This window comes from Coturnix japonica, chromosome 26 (assembly GCF_001577835.2).
Source record: "Coturnix japonica isolate 7356 chromosome 26, Coturnix japonica 2.1, whole genome shotgun sequence".
Taxonomy (NCBI): Eukaryota; Metazoa; Chordata; class Aves; order Galliformes; family Phasianidae; genus Coturnix; species Coturnix japonica.
This window is the reverse complement of record NC_029541.1, coordinates 1,463,109-1,479,245: the sequence shown is the minus strand read 5'-3', so window position 1 is coordinate 1,479,245 and position 16,137 is coordinate 1,463,109. Positions and strand designations below refer to the sequence as shown.

Genomic DNA, 16,137 nt, shown 5'->3' with positions numbered 1-16,137 from the left:
TGTCCATCCCAGCGTTATCCGAGCTCCCAAAGGCGTCGAGTCCTCCCCCGCCATGTGCGGGCAGCCATCACCGATGCCCACGTTGCCCTCGGTGCCGGCTCGTCTTTCCGTCCAGCTTTAATTACCCCCGGTGTCTCCCCGCTGCCGGATCCGGTTCCCATCAATGATTCATACCGGGCTGTAGGACGGGGTTCCTCAGGCTCCACGCTGGGACCGGGGGGGATTTTCCGACCTTTCTGGCATTAAATCGGTGCAGACGGTGGTTGGAGCTGAGCACCGTGTCCCCCCGGGGTGAGTGATGGGGCTTTGGGGGGGCAGAGGCAGCATGGAGCTGTGGGGTGTCGCCTAATGGGGGTCAGGAGCCCATCGGGGTGTGGGGAGGGGCAGAATCCCTTCCATGTGTGTATCCCGGCTCCCTGTGGCTGCTGCCCCATGGATGGAGCGCTCCGTTCCACCCCACAGCTGATCCAGGAGCACGGGATGCTCTGCCGGTCCCTTCATTAGCAGCAGCTCAGCCATCCCGGAGCCTGGAGCTGTCCCTACTGAGCTCTCCCCTCTGCAGGGATTAACGCCCCGGTGTCCCCATGGGTGTCCTGAGCTGCATGAAGTACCTGATGTTCATCTTCAACGTGCTGGTGTTTGTGAGTCCTGCTGGGGATGGAGGGCTGCAGGGTGCTCTGAGCCATAGAGCCAAGCGGTGCCATCCATACAGAGCTGGGATGTGATGCTCAGGGTGGCAGCCAGCTGAGGGAGGGGATCCCAGCTCTGCCCCCATGAGGTTCCCTGTGTCCTTGCTGTGTCCCATAGGCCGGGGGGATCTGCCTGGTGAGCGTTGGGGTCTGGGTGGCTGCAGACCCGGCTGGTTTCCAGGACATCGTGGCTGCTAAACCTGTGCTGAGTGTGGGTGCCTACCTGCTGCTGGCTGTGGGCATCGCCCTCTCATTGCTGGGCTTCCTGGGCTGCTGCGGGGCACTGAGACGGAGCCGGCCGCTGCTGCTGGTGGTGAGTGAGGGGGAAACTGGGATGCAGGGAGCTGGGGGGTGCAGGGAGCTGCGGGGTGCAGGATACCCCTGGAGGAGCCAGAATCCCCATCCTGGCACCATCAGCCTTCAACAAACTCCCCAATCTAATCTCCACCTTCTGAGACATTGAATTTAAAGCCTTTGTAAAGCACTGGGTTGACTTTTCTCCCTCTTTTCTCCCTCTTCTCTCCCTTTTTTCTCTCCTTTCTTTCTATAGGTTTGTCCCACATGGCATTTCTGATCCTTTTCCTTCCGTTCTGAGGACCACAAACCCTTTTATGAGCACAGGCACCACAATATCTTTGCCTTCTCCAGCCCCTGCCATGTTCTGCCTTACAGCTGTGGTGCTCAGAGATGCTCATTCCCTGCCCCACTGTCCCCATGCATGGGCAGGGCTGGTGGCAGAGGAGGGGAGGAGCAGCAGGAGCAAATTGCATGTGAACTGAGAATGATTTCTGACCTTTCTGTCCCGCTGCCTTCCAGTTCTTCATCCTGGTGAGCCTTGTCTTTATCACGCAGCTCGTTGGGGCCGTGCTCTTCCTGACGCACTTGAAGCAGGTACAGCTTCCCCTCAAGCTCTGGGTGGGTGATGGTGAGTGTGAGGCATCCCTGTCCCCATACCTGGTGCTCACACGTGGCTCTGATCCCATAGATCCGGCCAGAGCTCTTCCTGTCAGAGCTGCGAAGGAATTACTGCGGGGATGAGGGTGCTGAGGTCTTCTCTGTGGCTTGGAATACCCTCATGGTGACAGTGAGTGGCCAGGAGCCCCTGATAGGGTGTGGAACACCCATGGGTGCTGCTCAGAGTGACTGTAACCACAGGGTTCTTATGGATCATAGGACTCATGCTGGGCTGCTCCCCCTTCCTCTATTCTACCTCCAAGCCAAGTCCCTGCATTCCTATAGCATGTCGATGGTGTTCCCTTCCATTTTAGTTCTCCTGTTGTGGCGTTTTGGGGCCTGAAGACTTTGGGAATGGTTCCCATTTCCAGGAGCTGCACCCAGGGATGCCTTGGCCACAGGCGTGCTGTGCCCGGGATGGGCTCCTGCAGGCAGGAGAGCTGCTGGGATGGGAGCAGTGCCAGGAGAGGAGCCCTGGCTACATCCATGAGCAGGTATCCTCAGCTCATGCTGCCCCTCCACACTGCCCCCAACTGTCCTAGTCCTCTCTGAGCTCCCTGCAGCCCTATGAAGCACAAGGAATGTCTCCATCATCTCCCCCTCCTGCCCAGGGCTGCTTCCCCACCTTCAGCAAGACCTTGCAGAAGTACATCTCCGTTCCTGGGCTGTGCAGCTTGGCCGTGCTGGGCATTGAGGTACTGAGCAGAGCCGGAGGGGACAAGGCAGGTGGTGGGTCACCTCCTTTGGGTGCTCTGTTTGATGGTGGAGGAAGGGATGGTGCTTTGCCTTGCACAGATCTGGCACCTGGTTGGACCAGGAGCAGAGCACAGAGGTCTCATTCAGCTTCATTCTCCACCAATGTGCTGCTGTGGCAGGGAGCTGACCTGCTCCTTCCCTCCTTCTCTTCCAGATCTTCGCTATGTTCTTCGCCTTTTGCCTTTACTACAACTTTGACTGAGCAGGATGCTGGGAGCAGCTCTCCAAGCCACTGGCAGCACAGCAGAGATGAGCCAAATGCATTGGAAACAGCAGCAGGCAAAGATGCTGTTTTTCTTGCATATCTCAGCCCAGCTGTTCAGACCTCAGCCCTGTTCCACCCTAACCCAAACCCATTCCTCACATTATCCCCCTCCTCTGTATTGTCCCCCCTCCACCTCTGGGCCCTTTTTGTCCTTTCTCAGCCCTTCCCTCCCCCTGCTCTTCTTCTCTGTCCAGCTCCTGGAGATATAACCCAGCTGTGTTAAATGGTGTAACCTGCAAATGGAACCTAAGAGCTGCCTCTCTGGAAGCCTTACAAACCAGAAAGAGAAGCAAATTAAAGCTTTATTTTCTATAACATCTCAAAAACCAAACGAACCAACTGCTAGGAAACAGAAACAATAAACCCTGCTGCTATTCCATATTAAACTATTTGATTATACCCACTTAAAGAGGACACAATGAAAGCAAAGCTGGCAGCCACATCAGGAACTAAACTCACTTAGGAGCCCATGCGAGGCTGCTTCTCCTTCTTGCTGATAGAGCTCCCTTTTCTTTTCTGCATGGCAGATCCATTGGTGGCTTTGCTTTCACTCTGGTTTGTTTTCTCCTCCAAAGCCTCCAAAGAAATAAGAAGTAACAGCTGTGAATCATTTAGTTTTAGGAGCCATTAGCACTGCTGTGCTAAGTCCTGTCTGAGCATGAGGCACAGCAGAATGTGCACTTAGGAACAGAGCTGAGGCGGAATGAAGGTTGAGTATCTTGGGGTTCTATCAGTCCTGCTCAACCTACAGACCTCCTGGGAGAGCACTGCAATTCAATGCCTCATTTACATGGAGGGAGCAATTGTTGCTGCCCCACACCACCTCTTCTCCCCCTCTGTGGCCATGGAAGGGGAATTAGATGAGGAATATTCACACAGCTGCAACAGGAAGGCCCATTTCTTACCCTCTTCTGTTGGCTCGCGTACTTCTCAGTCCACTCTTTGGCATTTATTAAGAACTGCTGCTTGTTGTACTTGTACTCCGAGGACTAAAAGAGAAAGATTTGACTTTAGTATTAACAGACTGAACACTGGGGGGTTATTAACTCCTCTTGCAGCCCTGGCAGAAGGATTCCTGATCCCAGACCCAAACTGCTACACACATGTCACTCAACACCATTCTGTTGCTCGCTTGAGTTTGCTTGAGCAAAGGCAACGCTCCACCCCACACCCACAGCCCCTGAAGCCTTAAAGGAGCCCACATACTATGTCTGCCATGAGGGGGTCATCAGGGTTGGGCTCTGCCATCAGCAGCTGTATGGAGGTCAGTAGTGTGGAGATGTTGAGGGAAGGCCTCCATGTGCCCTGCAGGAGGAGAGGGGGAGAGAAGCAGCTGAGAGGAAGACCATTAGGATGCCTGGAGGAAGCTCGGAGCACTCAGAGCCCCATAGAAAACACACAGGCTGAGGCCTCTCAGAGGGAACTGATGGAACCACAGGCTGTGCCGGCCCATTTTCAGAGGGCTGCCTTCCCACCGCAATCCTTAAAGCCTTGGAAGCTTATACAGAGCAAAGAAGGTCATGTTCTAATCCCTAAACAAAGGAGAGGCCACACAAAAACTCCACAGCCGCTCTCCTGTGTAAATAAGTCAGTAGCAAAGAGACATTCAATCAGGCTTTTACAAGAAAAAGATAAGGAGCTCATTATCCTCCTCAGGCTCATTTACTGTGCCCAAGCAGCGCTATCTTACCTTTGGTGGTAACTTAAGAACATCCAGACAAATCCTTCCAGCAGAGTCGATGTTAGGATGATAAATAGGGGTCAGAAAGCGAATCTTTGGGGGCTCAAACGGGTACCTTGAAGAGATCAGCATTAAGAAACACAGCATGATATTCATACCCCAGTTATGCCATTAATCCTTCCATACAGCAGGTATCGAAGTGACATCCCATCATCACACATCCAACACATGGAATCCATTCAGCCAGGGATAACAATTACAGGGGGGGGGAGGCTGAAGGAAAGACCTCACATCAATGCATTCACTTGGCATTAGAGAGAATCATTACTCACTCACCTTTCAGGCACAACCACCTCCAGGTCGAATATCCCTTTCTCATAGGGTGTCTCTGGAGCTCCTATGATCTCTTTGCAAACAAACAATATCACAAGCATAAATACTGCATTCAGAATGATAGGAATTCAGCCAACCATCCCATCTATAACACTCTGTAACACTCCTTACAGCTAGAGAGGACCCCCCCCATATCCAACCCCACTGCACAGCGTGTACCAACCCAATGCAATGCCCCATCCCCCCCCAAAGCCCCCCACCAACCCCAACACCTACGTGCCCGCAGCTCGTCCATTCTCTCTCCATTCTGCCAGCAGCTGATACCGGGCGGCGGCTCCGTGCTCAGCAATGCCAGCTCCCTGCTCAGCCGGGATGCTCTCTGCATGCTGCGGGTATGAGGCTGCCCTTAAGGAACCATAGGAAGGGCTGGGTTGGGACATGGCCTTAAGGGCCCCCCCATAGGGCAGGGCATCCCCCCCCCCATAGGGCAGGGCATCCCCCCCCCCATAGGGCAGGGCATCCACCCCCCCATTGGCAGGGCATCCACCCCCCCATAGGGCAGGGCATCCACCCCCCCATAGGGCAGGGCATCCACCCCCCCATAGGGCAGGGCATCCACCCCCATACGGCAGGACCTCCCCCCATAGGGCAGGGACCTCCCCTCCCTCATAGGGGCAGGGACCGCCCCCCCCCCCCATAGGGATCAATGGGACCCCCCCCCCATAGGGCAGGGCATCCCCCCATAGGGCCAGGGCCCCCCCCCCATAGGGCAGGGCCCTTATGCCTCCCCACTCACTTCAATGGGGGCCTGTTGACTTCAACCCCATAGATATATATATATACCAGGGCCTACCTCAGTGACCGCACCCCCCCCCCAGTAAGCCCTGCCCCCCCTTCCAAGCTGGCCCCCCCCCCTTAGTCCTCTCTCCCCCCCAGCCCCGCCGCCCACCCAGCAACGGGAGGAGACGCTGCCCTCTAGCCCCGCCCCCTAGCGAATATACGAGCGCTGATTGGACGCCGCTCAGCTCCTCCCACCCAGCGGCGGCATTTCGAATCCGAAAGGGGCGGCGCGCGCTGATTGGCTGAGATCAGCTGGCGGGAAATAAGCCACGCCCCCATCCCAGTGGCGGGGAAAGCGCGCCATGTGGGCGTGGCTTACGGAGACTCCGCCCACAACCGGGGGGCTCCGGAACGGGATGGGATGGGATGGGGTCAGAGGGGGTTAGAGGGGTTGGATGGAGTTAAAGGGGGTTGGATGGGGTTAGAGGGGGTTGGATGGGGTTAGAGGGGTTAGAGGGGCCGGGCCCTGTCCCACCCCGCCCCCCGCCTCCATGGGAGCTCAGCAGGGCGGGCACAGCTCTACCGGCCCCCCGTGTCCCCCCCCCGCAGTGTGTTGCATAAGCGGCCCCGTTGCCTAAAGTCGAGTCGCTCTTCGTGTCACCCCAGGGCACAGCGGGGCCCGAGGAGGAGGAGGAGGGAGGTGAGCAGGGCTCCGGAGCGGGGAAGTAACGCGGTGTAACCGGGGGCGGTGCATTGGTTCCATGGGGTGACAGCAGCCCCAGGTCCTCAGACACAACGTTTTTATGGCTTCATGTGCGTACAGCACCAAAGGAAACGCAGTTCTGTAGCTGTGAAGTCGCTCTGTCAGCGCGTGTGACTGAGAGCTCTTTGCAGCTGTTGGAATAGCCGCGATAATAAATAGGAGGCATTACTTTCGGAGCAGCCAATGGGGTGTAGAAACGCGATTCGATGGGGGGGGGATATCAGCCCTCTAAAAAGCTCCCAGGAAGGAGAACACGATCAGCAATAACGTCTCGGTGATCCCTATTGGGTCCCTTCCAGCTTAGGGTTATTCTATAGTAATTAGTGATGTGTGTTTAATTGGTGGTTTTGCTCTTCTGGCCGTGAGAGGGCAATATATGAGCAATAATCGCTGCACAAACACGTGAGTTTCCCAACCCATCCCATCATACCAGCTCCACATTCCTCAGCACAACATCCCCACCTTCCTGGAGCCCCTGCAGGGATGGTGATCCCATTGGGCAGCCCATAACAGCACCAGGTCCCTACACCCTCCCCACACCCTACCAGGGTAGGGAGGAATTTCTCCTTATACCCACCCCAAACCTGAAGTTGGGGCCGTGGTGCTCAGCACAGCCCTTGCAGACACCCTGCTCTGTGCTTTGCACGTCATTCTCTGCCCCACGTGCCGGCTGGGCGCACCCCAGGCATTGGCACTCTGCTTTTCCTGTTCTTCCATGGCATGCAGTCGGTGCTGGGCTCCTTCCTGGTGTGCACCGTGAGCTCCTCAGTGCCTGTGAGTTGGTGGCTGTGGGTCTATGGGGTGCTCAGTGGGCTGTTACAGCTGTGGGGGCTTTGGGGTGGTGGGCACTGTGTGGGGTTGGCAGAGCTGCGTCACCACCGTGGCTGTTTAGGAGGGCGTAGGTTTAGGTTAGAGGTAATTGCTTCATCCTGTGCTCATCCATTGCCTCATGGTTCTATGGGTGGATGCTTGGAACAAGCAGCAGGTTGGCATAAACCCAGGGGGTGACGGGGCTCCTTGCTGCTGCTCACTGAGTGCATCCCTATGAGCAGGGCTGGGAGGAGTGTGGGCTAAAGGCTCTGCCCTGAGCTCCCCCAGCCCTCAGGTCGGCTGCAATGCTTCAAAGGGTGATGAAGGATGGGAGGTGATGGCCTCACGTTGCTCCAGGACAGGGTCAGGTTGGGCTTTGGGAGACATTTCTTCTCCAAAAGAGCAATGATGTGTTGGCACAGACTGGCCTTTGGGGGGGGGTTTCAGAGAGCTGTGGCACTGAGGGATGTTTCTATGGGCACACAATATGGGGGTTGGAAGGGACCCCTGGGGGTTTCCTGCCCAGCCACCCACCATAGGTGCAATGAGATCCTTTCAGAGCCTTCTCCTTCTCCTTCTCCTTCTCCTTCTCCTTCTCCCTTCCCACAGCTCTGGGCAGGATGAGGCACCACACCATCCATCTCTTCCGTAAGGGCCTTCGGTTGCACGACAACCCAGCTCTGCTGGCTGCACTGCAGTCCTCTGAGGTCGTCTACCCTGTCTACATCCTGGATAGAGCCTTCATGACGTCCGTCATGCACATAGGAGCCTTGAGGTGGCATTTCCTGCTGCAGTCCCTGGAGGATTTGAGGAGCAGTTTGTGCCAGCTGGGTTCCTGTTTGCTGGTCATTCAAGGAGAATACGAATCAGTTGTCAGAGATCACGTCCAGAAGTGGAACATCACTCAAGTGACTCTGGATGAGGAGATGGAACCCTTTTACAAGGAGATGGAAGCCAACATTCGGGGTCTGGGAGAAGAGCTGGGCTTCGAGGTGCTCTCATTGATGGGCCACAGCCTCTATAACACCCAACGGTACGTGGTTGGCCTACAGACCAATGGGGCATCTCCATAAAGGTCTGTTTGACAGTTAGCAAACAAAACATAGGGAAGGTGGAGGATCTCAGTCCCTGATGAGTTCCTTTTGAGAAGATGGGGCCCTCTGATGCATTGGCTGGAGATTGACAGAAGGAGCTTCAGTGGTTCACAGGTTTTGGGATGCTGGTTCTCATTCAAGCCAAAGGAATCTATTGTTATTTCCCCCTTTAAGCCTTTCCATTAACTAAACAGCAGGCGAAATTCACTGACACGTGGGAATGGTCTGATGGTTGGATGAGATGAGGGTCTTTTCCAGCCTTAATGATTCTATGATCCTACATTCAAAGGACTTTTGTATGCATCCTTCTGTCTGGCTTTAGGGATCTATCTAATAAACTTTCACTGGTGTGTGGATAATTGTGGGTCCGTGGAGTTATTCACAGCTGAAAGGCAGCAGATAATGAAGGGATGATGATAATGATAAGGAGATAATCATTAGAACAGACTTAACACCTCACCCTGAAAAGCCTTTAATTGGTGTGAATCCACAGATAGATGTGATGTTCCATATTGAATTCAAGCCATCTGTTCCCACTGGTGGTTGCTCCACAGACTGGGGCTGTTACTGTGCTGTCAGCTCCCCATGCACCCACAGCTCCAGTTTCCTTCTTGATCCATGTTCCCACAAACAGTGATTTTATTTCATGTATAGGATTTTGGAGCTGAATGGTGGGACTCCCCCACTGACATACAAGAGGTTCCTTCGCATCCTGGCACTGCTTGGGGACCCAGAGGTTCCTGTTCGAAACCTCACAGCTGAGGACTTCCAGTAAGTAGGACCCAACAGGGCACCTATAGGGCCTTCCTCTGCCAAATGAGTGGGGTCAAACGATAACAGGGACTTTTAGAAGTTATATGGCATTGCTTTTGTGCATGGAGGGTTATTAATGTGGTAACGCTGCTGGGAGAGCAGATGGGAGTGGCATAGTGTGAAGGTGTAAAGCTTTCATAGGGTGCATCGAGACAAACTTCTCATGCATATGAAGGTTGAGTGGCCAAGAAATTCCAGGTCTCTTTCACCACATGTCGCTGCTCACCAGCCTTGTGGGTTGGTCCCCCGTGGAGCATCAGCTCGGGGGTTCTGGCTGTGCTTTGGTTCCCCTGTGCCACAACAGAGGAGGTCTTGGTGTGTGAATGGGGACTGGTTCCTGGCTCTGGTTCCCTCTCTTTTGCATTAGGAGGTGCAGCCCCCCTGAGCTGGGCCTGGCTGAGCGCTACGGGGTCCCTTTGCCCACGGATCTGAAGATCCCCCCTGAGAGCATCTCCCCATGGAGAGGAGGGGAGAGTGAAGGGCTGCATCGCTTGGAGCAGCACCTGGCAGACCAGGTCCATCCTGATGGCAGGGGGTTGTGTGGGTGGGCTGAGGTTGGGGCCACCCAATGGTGTGTGGTTGGGGCTGGACTGCAAGAAACCTGTTGGCTGTGGCCTCCAGTTCTTGCTGATGGTTTGCCCTCTGAGCAGCTCCACCTCAGGATTCTGTTGTTCTTGATGGGAAGATGGAGATCGGAGTATTTCCCCTGTGTGTGTGTGTGTGTTGCACACTCATAAGCCAACAGCCAAGAGCCCATCCTTGTCCTTTGGCTGGATGTTTCTCACCTTGCTCTGCTGGATCCTTGATTTCTGTTCTCATTTCAGGGCTGGGTGGCAAGTTTCACCAAACCAAAAACAATCCCGAATTCACTGCTTCCAAGCACCACTGGCCTCAGCCCCTATTTCAGCATGGGCTGCCTGTCAGTCCGCAGCTTCTTTTATAGGCTGTCAAACATTTATGCTCAGGTAAGGGAAAGATGGGCCACAGTCAAGAAAATCTAATGCTTCTGAGGCTGGTGTTTAACCCTCTTGGCAGAGAGGTGATGCAAATAATGCAGCTTTGCCACAGTCTTCTTGCAGCATCCTATGAAGCCAGACGTGCAGTCAGCATGCTGATGAATGTATGTTTAGTTTATGAAATCCCTACCTGATACCTTTCTGGAAGGCAGATGGAGAAAGCTGAAGATAAAAGGAGGTTGAACAGAATTCAGCTTTGGTACAAAAAGAATTGCTTCAGGTTGTTGGTTTCATGGGGAACCTCTGTGGTGGAGGCAGCCATGTGGTTCAGATCAATGTTTCTTCTATGGGCATCACAAAATGAATGAAACCGAATGAGGGAACAGAAGCGTTGATCTCCGAGTCTTTGCAGGCCAAGCACCACTCCCTGCCTCCTGTGTCACTCCAAGGGCAGCTGCTGTGGAGGGAATTCTTCTACACGGTGGCATCAGCAACACCAAACTTCACCAAAATGGCCGGGAATCCCATCTGCCTCCAGATCCGTTGGTATGAGGATGCTGAGAGGCTCCACAGATGGAAAACGGTAACGAGATGCGTTTCCATGATGACTGTGTTTTGTCTTGGATCATACGGGAGGGCTGACTTTGATTTCTGCCTCAGGCTCAGACCGGGTTCCCTTGGATTGATGCAATCATGACCCAGCTGCGACAAGAGGGCTGGATCCACCACCTTGCCCGGCACGCTGCCGCCTGCTTCCTGACCAGGGGGGACCTTTGGATCAGCTGGGAAGAGGGCATGAAGGTTCGCTTCTGGTTTGGGGTTTTCTCTTTTGGTTTGGTGCTTTGGGATTCTCTGACACCAGGTCCTGCTGGAGCTTCCTTCCAACAAACTGTTGCTGCAGAATGTTCCATGTGTGCACAGGATCCTGACCAGCACAGGGCGAGCTTCAACCAGAAACCAGCCTGTATTTGTTGGTTGTTTGGTGGTTGTTGTTGGCAGGTGGTTGGTTGGTTGATGGTTGATTAGTGGTGGTTGATTGGATGGGTGATTGGTTGGTTGATGGTTGGTTAATGGTGGTTGATTGTTTGGGTGACGGTTGATGGTTGGTTAATGGTGGTTGATTGTTTGGGTGACGGTTGGTTAATGGTGGTTGATTGGTTGATGGGTGGTTAGTGGTGGTTGATTGGTCGGTTAATGGTGGTTGATTGTTTGGGTGATGATTGGTTAACAGTGGTTGATTGCTTGTGTGATGGTTGGTTAGTGGTGGTAGATTGGTTGGTTGATGGTTTAATGGTTAGTTGATTGGTTGGTTGATGGTGGTTGATTGGTTGGTTGATGATTGTTTAGTGATGGTTGATTGGTAGTTTAGTGGTGGTTGATTGGTTGGTTGATGGTTGTTTAATGGTGGTTGATTGTTTGGGTGATGGTTAGTTAGTGGTGGTTGACTGGTTGTTGGTTGCTTAATGGTGGTTGATAGTTGGTTAATGGTGGTTTATTGCTTGGGTGATTGTTGGTTAATGGTGGTTGACTGGTTAGTTGATGGTTGTTTAATGGTGGTTGATTGGGTGATGGTTGGTTAGTGGTGGTTGATTGCTTGGTTGTTGGTTGTTGATCAGTTGCTGGTGGTTGGTTGGTCGATGGTTGTTGGTTGGATAGTGATGGTTGGTGGTGGTTGGTTCATTGGTTGGTGGCTGTTGTTGGGCAGTTGTGTTTTTACCCATGCAGGCAGCCATCTCAGAGGTGTTTTTCTCTTCCTGTCCCCAAAACGCAGGTGTTTGAAGAGCTGCTTTTAGATGCTGACTACAGCATCAACGCAGGGAACTGGATGTGGCTGTCAGCCAGTGCCTTCTTCCACCAGTACACACGGATCTTCTGCCCAGTTCGTTTTGGGAGGCGCACAGACCCAGAGGGGGAATACATCAGGTAGGGCCACGCACAGCACGGTGCCATCTACTCAGTGCTGCTGCTCTGACAGCAGGAGCTGGGGAACTCAACCTGCACAAAACACAACCTCTGTAGTTTATTTAGCATGGGAGGGAACCCCAATGGCTGTGATGACTCAGCCTGGAACTGTGTTGGGTTGTGAGTGCCTGCAGACTCACAGGAGCGTCCAATTGCTGGGTATGCTCCACTCCATATTGTCAGCTGTGGAAGTTAATGGGCTTCTTAAGGAGTCCATCTCTCCCAGGCATGTGTGCTGAGCCTTATTAACACGTCAGTGTTAATGGAATGCCCAGCTGGCTTTGCTGACAATAGGACATTAGAGTTCTGTCCTAAGCTGTGCTTGTTGGAGCAAAAGTTAACGGTGAAAATAGTTATGGATGAAGTCATAACTGAAGTAATGCTTAAATCAACCCAATTATGCATTTGTATGAAGTTCAGTGGTGGAGGACACAGATCAGGAATTGCATGAAATGCTTCAAAACTCCCTCATAGTGTTCAACACCAGCAAAACCACCAAGAATGAATGCAGCGTAGGTTGGATTGCTCTTCAATGTGTGGGTATTTGCCTGCAGGATTGTAATAAAAACCTTTAGTTCTTCTCATGCTGTAGGAAGTACTTACCTATCCTAAAGAACTTTCCCTCTAAGTACATCTACGAGCCCTGGACGGCCTCTGAAGAGGAGCAGAAGCAAGCAGGATGTATCATAGGTAGTTTGGATGCTGTGCTCATGATTTTGTGGTTGATAACTGTTAAAAATAATAATGGGTGTGCAATGGAAGTGCCACACTTCCACCACCAGTGCTACATTGATCTTTTGTCTGTGGATTCACCCAGCAGCCCATTCTAAATGCATCCGTTTGGTTTGATGGCGGTGGCTGCAATTCTCACTGAGTCCCCAAAGTGCTCATCACAGATTTTGGATGAAATTTTAATCTTCCTGCATTTCATCCTTGGAAACAGTTGGTCGCATTGGTGCATGTTACCAAAAAGTGATGACATGAATAAGGAATGATTGTGGAGCAAGGTGTTATTTTACCCTGCTGAGGGGTCTTAGGAAAGTCCTGTGAGGAGACATGGTCAAATTGTTGAGTTGAATTGCAACTCAATTGGAGTGCTGTGCATTCAATCTGAAAATGGAGTGATAAACGTGCCAAAAAATGGATGATTTTCTTTTTTCCCCAGCAATCTTGAAACCTCTTCTCAAATTCCTTTATCAAAACAGAAAGCAAGGCTGCATGGAGACATTTGGCTGTGTCCTTTAATGGCACCCAAGGTCCATTTATCCAGTGGCATCCTGTTTGTTATCAATGCCTCTCAAATAAATGGCAGATTGGGCCATATTTGCAGCATCAGATTGTTCTTATATTGCCAAATAAAGAATTGAAATTGGCAGCTCTAAGCTCCAAATCTCTTTTGATTTTCACATTTATTCTCTTCATTTGCCGGCAGTCTGGTGAAACTGATTGTAGAAAACTCTGCTTTTTCTTGTTTTGATTTTTAATTGGGACAAATTGTATCCTCCATGCCTTCCATGAGTTGCTCCATAAAGAATTGGCTTTGGTGTAAACCCAGTGAGACACCCTTGCTAAGTCCTGCCAACTCTCTGTTGTGCCAGGTCGGGATTACCCCTTCCCAATGGTGGACCACAAGGAGGCCAGTGATCACAACCTGCAGCTGATGAAGCAGGTCCGAGAGGAGCAGTACAGGACAGCCCAGCTCACCAGAGGTAATAAAGACCTCTGTGCTTTCTGCAGCTGGGAGGTTGCACATTGATACCTACCAACCCTGTGGGATGAATGTTGTTGTGATTGCTCTGGAGATGTGGAAAGCCAAAGCTTGAGAAGCTGAGTGCCTGTACATGGATTTTCTGGTATAAATGGGAGCTTTACCTGCTGCTGTCAATGCTGCCTCTTGCCGCATTGAGGTCTAAAAGGCTGCAAACTTTTATTCTCCCTTCCTTCTTGCCACAGATGATGCGGATGACCCCATGGAAATGAAGCTGAAGCGGGACCTCTCTGAGGAAAACTTACCAAAGACAAAAGCAGCCAGGATGACAGAGCAAGCCTAGATCCCATTGAGGGGGTTACCCTCTGGGGACAGAGGAATGGCAGAAGGGAGAGCAGAGGCCATCCAAGCAGGAGGAGCAGCACTCCATGCATGAATTGACCACCAGCAAAAGCTCTGTACCTCCCACCTATTTGTTACTGCTGTTACCTGGAATGACTTTGCTAGATGGTGGCTTTAGTAGTCATTTACTGCAGCTGTAGGCAATGGATGTGTTTCTGTGTTGCTATTATTCAAATCCACTCGGTGTCCATGCGTCTTTATGAATAGTTTTAATGACAAACACCACCCTTTCCATTGCGACAGATACACATGGATTTAAGGCTAAATTGCCTCTCCTGGGTAGAGAGGCAAATTTTAAGGGCATTGTTGTACAGTTTATCAGTGGGTCGGGGCTGATGTCCTTCTTGTCTTGTTCCTCTACCTGTGGGGTAGATATTAGTCCTCTCGCGTACCACATGTTAAAATTCCCCCCTCCATTGAAATGGCTCCTCCAGAAGTATCACAAGGCTGAGTAGCCTGTTTTCTTTGTTATGGTTGGGGTTCTGGCAGGGGTCAGAGGAGAGGGGTGGGTTTTCATCACTGTGGGTATCACTTTTGTTTATAAAAGGAATAAAACTTATTTCTGATGTGACAAAAACGTGAGGTCTGTAGATTAATCTGTTGTCACAATTGGTGCCCATCTGCCCTCATTGGAATGAAGACAACTATTGCATCAATCCCACATGCCCAGACTCCTTCACTCTGGAGGCATCCATGGACCACTGCAGAAGCAGCCTGTGAGCCCCATGAACCGGGGGTGGGTGTTTTCTTACAGTAAATACATTAGGACCATCTGATAGATCTGAGAATGAGCCTTGTCATCCCACTGTGCTGAGCCTGAACTGAGCTGAGCTGGTGAAGACACAGGGGTTACCAGGAGGACCAGAATGAAAGGCTGAGCAGGATGAGGGCAATGCAGCAATACAGAGCTGGTTGTTACATCGTGTTTTCGAGGCACAGCCATCTCCTTCATGTCCTAAAGCAGCCTGTTTCTATTTCAGTGCCATGCCTGGCATTGCTGTGCAAACAGAGACTTCGTGTGCTTGTTGCTCACGGTTTGGAGTGGCATTGTTTCTCCCAGGAGGTCAGATTGCAGCTGTGAAGGTTCAAAGGACCTTTGGGACTCCTTTTGTTGCAAGGTTTGGTCTTTGGTTGGAAGAACGAGGGTTTGGGTCTGCAAAGAAATTGTGCAGGAGAAACATTTTGAGCATGAAACTGCAAGAGCAGCTGAGCAGGAAGGAATCTGAGCAGGAAGGAATCTGAGCAGGAAGGAATCTGAGCAGGAAGGAATCTGATTCTTGGTGGCAAAGCAGAGATGAAGAAGCTCCTTAATCCCCCCAGCTGGCATCCTTTGCAATGAGAGCCCTGCAGTAGACTTTGCTTAGAAATGGCGATCCTTCCATAGGTTTGGTCTTTGGTTGGAAGAACGAGGGTTTGGGTCTGCAAAGAAGCTGTGCAGGAGAAACTGCAAGAGCAGGAAACTGCAAGAGCAGCTGAGCAGGAAGGAATCTGAGCAGGAAGGAATCTGATTCTTGGTGGCAAATCAGAGATGAAGAAGTTCCTTAATCTCCCCAGCTGGCATCCTTTGCAATGAGAGCCCTGCAGTAGACTTTGCTTAGAAATGGTGATCCTTCCTTTGTAAGAACTTCATCTTTGAGTGGTTATGAGGATTTATGAGCCTATTCAGGTCTCTTCTGACACTGGAGGAAGTCATAGATGAAGGGAACCCGCCAACACACAGAACGAGCTGCTCGTCCAGCACAGCGCGGTCCTCCCGCTGTGGCTCAGCGCAGCGCTGTGCGCCCATAGCCCGATAGGGGGCGCTGTAACTGCGCCGTGTGGCCACGAGGGGGCGCCAGGAGCGACTCCTTCCCGCCTCCACTTCCGGTCCCTCCAGCAGCTCACTCTCCCTAACGCCACCAACCGCTTCCGGCTTCCACCGGAAGTGCCGCCGCCGCCGCTCGTTATACCCCTCACGGCCGCACGGTGGCGCTGTGTCTCACTTCCTCTCTTTCCCGGAAGTGTCCGGAACGGAAGCGGCCCCCGAGCGGCGGCTGTTTAACCGGAAGTGACGGCCCGCCGCTCCCCTCCCGCTTCGGCCTTTGTTTGCGGCCGGTTCTTCGCTCTCCGTCACAACCGACGCCCGCCCCGTCATGTCCCGCCGCCCAGCGACGGCCCCGCGGAACCGAGAG

The 16,137-nt window shown here is 52.4% G+C and overlaps 3 protein-coding genes across 6 annotated transcripts; 2 read left to right on the top strand and 1 right to left on the bottom strand.

The window, feature by feature from the left end:
• The first annotated feature begins 101 nt into the window (after positions 1-101).
• Positions 102-3,677, top strand: LOC107324716 (tetraspanin-18-like). Its single transcript, XM_015884984.2, has 8 exons — positions 102-291; positions 563-641; positions 808-1,002; positions 1,506-1,580; positions 1,675-1,773; positions 1,958-2,137; positions 2,255-2,338; positions 2,554-3,677. The coding sequence occupies exons 2-8, from the start codon at positions 585-587 to the stop codon at positions 2,599-2,601; spliced, it is 738 nt and encodes a 245-aa protein (XP_015740470.1). The 5' UTR covers positions 102-291; positions 563-584; the 3' UTR covers positions 2,602-3,677.
• Positions 2,951-5,747, bottom strand: UBE2T (ubiquitin conjugating enzyme E2 T). Of its 3 annotated transcripts, none has more exons than XM_015884987.2 (7): positions 5,628-5,747; positions 4,955-5,083; positions 4,682-4,751; positions 4,355-4,460; positions 3,871-3,969; positions 3,570-3,653; positions 2,951-3,240 (listed from the first exon to the last, which is right to left on the bottom strand). In XM_015884987.2, the coding sequence occupies exons 2-7, from the start codon at positions 5,061-5,063 to the stop codon at positions 3,124-3,126; spliced, it is 585 nt and encodes a 194-aa protein (XP_015740473.1). In that variant the 5' UTR covers positions 5,064-5,083; positions 5,628-5,747; the 3' UTR covers positions 2,951-3,123. The 3 variants fall into 3 exon arrangements, with proteins under 3 accessions (XP_015740473.1, XP_015740475.1, XP_015740474.1); XM_015884989.2 differs by having other exon boundaries at positions 4,955-5,078; positions 5,628-5,744; XM_015884988.1 differs by lacking the exon at positions 5,628-5,747 and adding an exon at positions 5,475-5,506.
• Positions 5,748-5,988: 241 nt separating this feature from the next.
• On the top strand, positions 5,989-15,436 carry LOC107324692 (cryptochrome-1-like). Of its 2 annotated transcripts, none has more exons than XR_001559538.2 (12): positions 5,989-6,158; positions 7,641-8,064; positions 8,780-8,896; positions 9,306-9,453; positions 9,763-9,903; positions 10,307-10,477; positions 10,555-10,695; positions 11,666-11,817; positions 12,449-12,546; positions 13,455-13,565; positions 13,810-15,084; positions 15,351-15,436. XR_001559538.2 is itself a non-coding variant. In XM_015884930.2 (12 exons), exons 3-12 carry the CDS (start codon positions 7,652-7,654, stop codon positions 13,905-13,907), a joined length of 1,590 nt encoding a protein of 529 aa, XP_015740416.1. In that variant the 5' UTR covers positions 5,989-6,161; positions 6,943-6,995; positions 7,641-7,651; the 3' UTR covers positions 13,908-14,919. The 2 variants fall into 2 exon arrangements, 1 of the variants encoding a protein (XP_015740416.1); XM_015884930.2 differs by lacking the exon at positions 15,351-15,436 and adding an exon at positions 6,943-6,995 and having other exon boundaries at positions 5,989-6,161; positions 13,810-14,919.
• Positions 15,437-16,137: the final 701 nt, after the last annotated feature.

What these genes read in the sequence shown, in the direction of transcription:
- UBE2T (XM_015884987.2), bottom strand. Translation starts at nt 5,063, where the DNA reads ATGCAGAGAGCATCCCGGCTGAGCAGGGAGCTGGCATTGCTGAGCACG. An exon ending in AATGGACGAGCTGCGGGCAC is followed by an intron (nt 4,752 to 4,954) that starts GTAGGTGTTGGG and finishes TTGTTTGCAAAG; the next exon opens with AGATCATAGGAGCTCCAGAG. An exon ending in ACGCGAGCCAACAGAAGAGG is followed by an intron (nt 3,241 to 3,569) that starts GTAAGAAATGGG and finishes ATTTCTTTGGAG; the next exon opens with GCTTTGGAGGAGAAAACAAA.
- LOC107324716 (XM_015884984.2), top strand. Translation starts at nt 585, where the DNA reads ATGGGTGTCCTGAGCTGCATGAAGTACCTGATGTTCATCTTCAACGTG. An exon ending in GCCGGCCGCTGCTGCTGGTG is followed by an intron (nt 1,003 to 1,505) that starts GTGAGTGAGGGG and finishes GCTGCCTTCCAG; the next exon opens with TTCTTCATCCTGGTGAGCCT. An exon ending in GGAATACCCTCATGGTGACA is followed by an intron (nt 1,774 to 1,957) that starts GTGAGTGGCCAG and finishes CTTCCATTTTAG; the next exon opens with TTCTCCTGTTGTGGCGTTTT.
- LOC107324692 (XM_015884930.2), top strand. Translation starts at nt 7,652, where the DNA reads ATGAGGCACCACACCATCCATCTCTTCCGTAAGGGCCTTCGGTTGCAC. An exon ending in AGCAGCACCTGGCAGACCAG is followed by an intron (nt 9,454 to 9,762) that starts GTCCATCCTGAT and finishes TTCTCATTTCAG; the next exon opens with GGCTGGGTGGCAAGTTTCAC. An exon ending in TGTCAAACATTTATGCTCAG is followed by an intron (nt 9,904 to 10,306) that starts GTAAGGGAAAGA and finishes GAGTCTTTGCAG; the next exon opens with GCCAAGCACCACTCCCTGCC.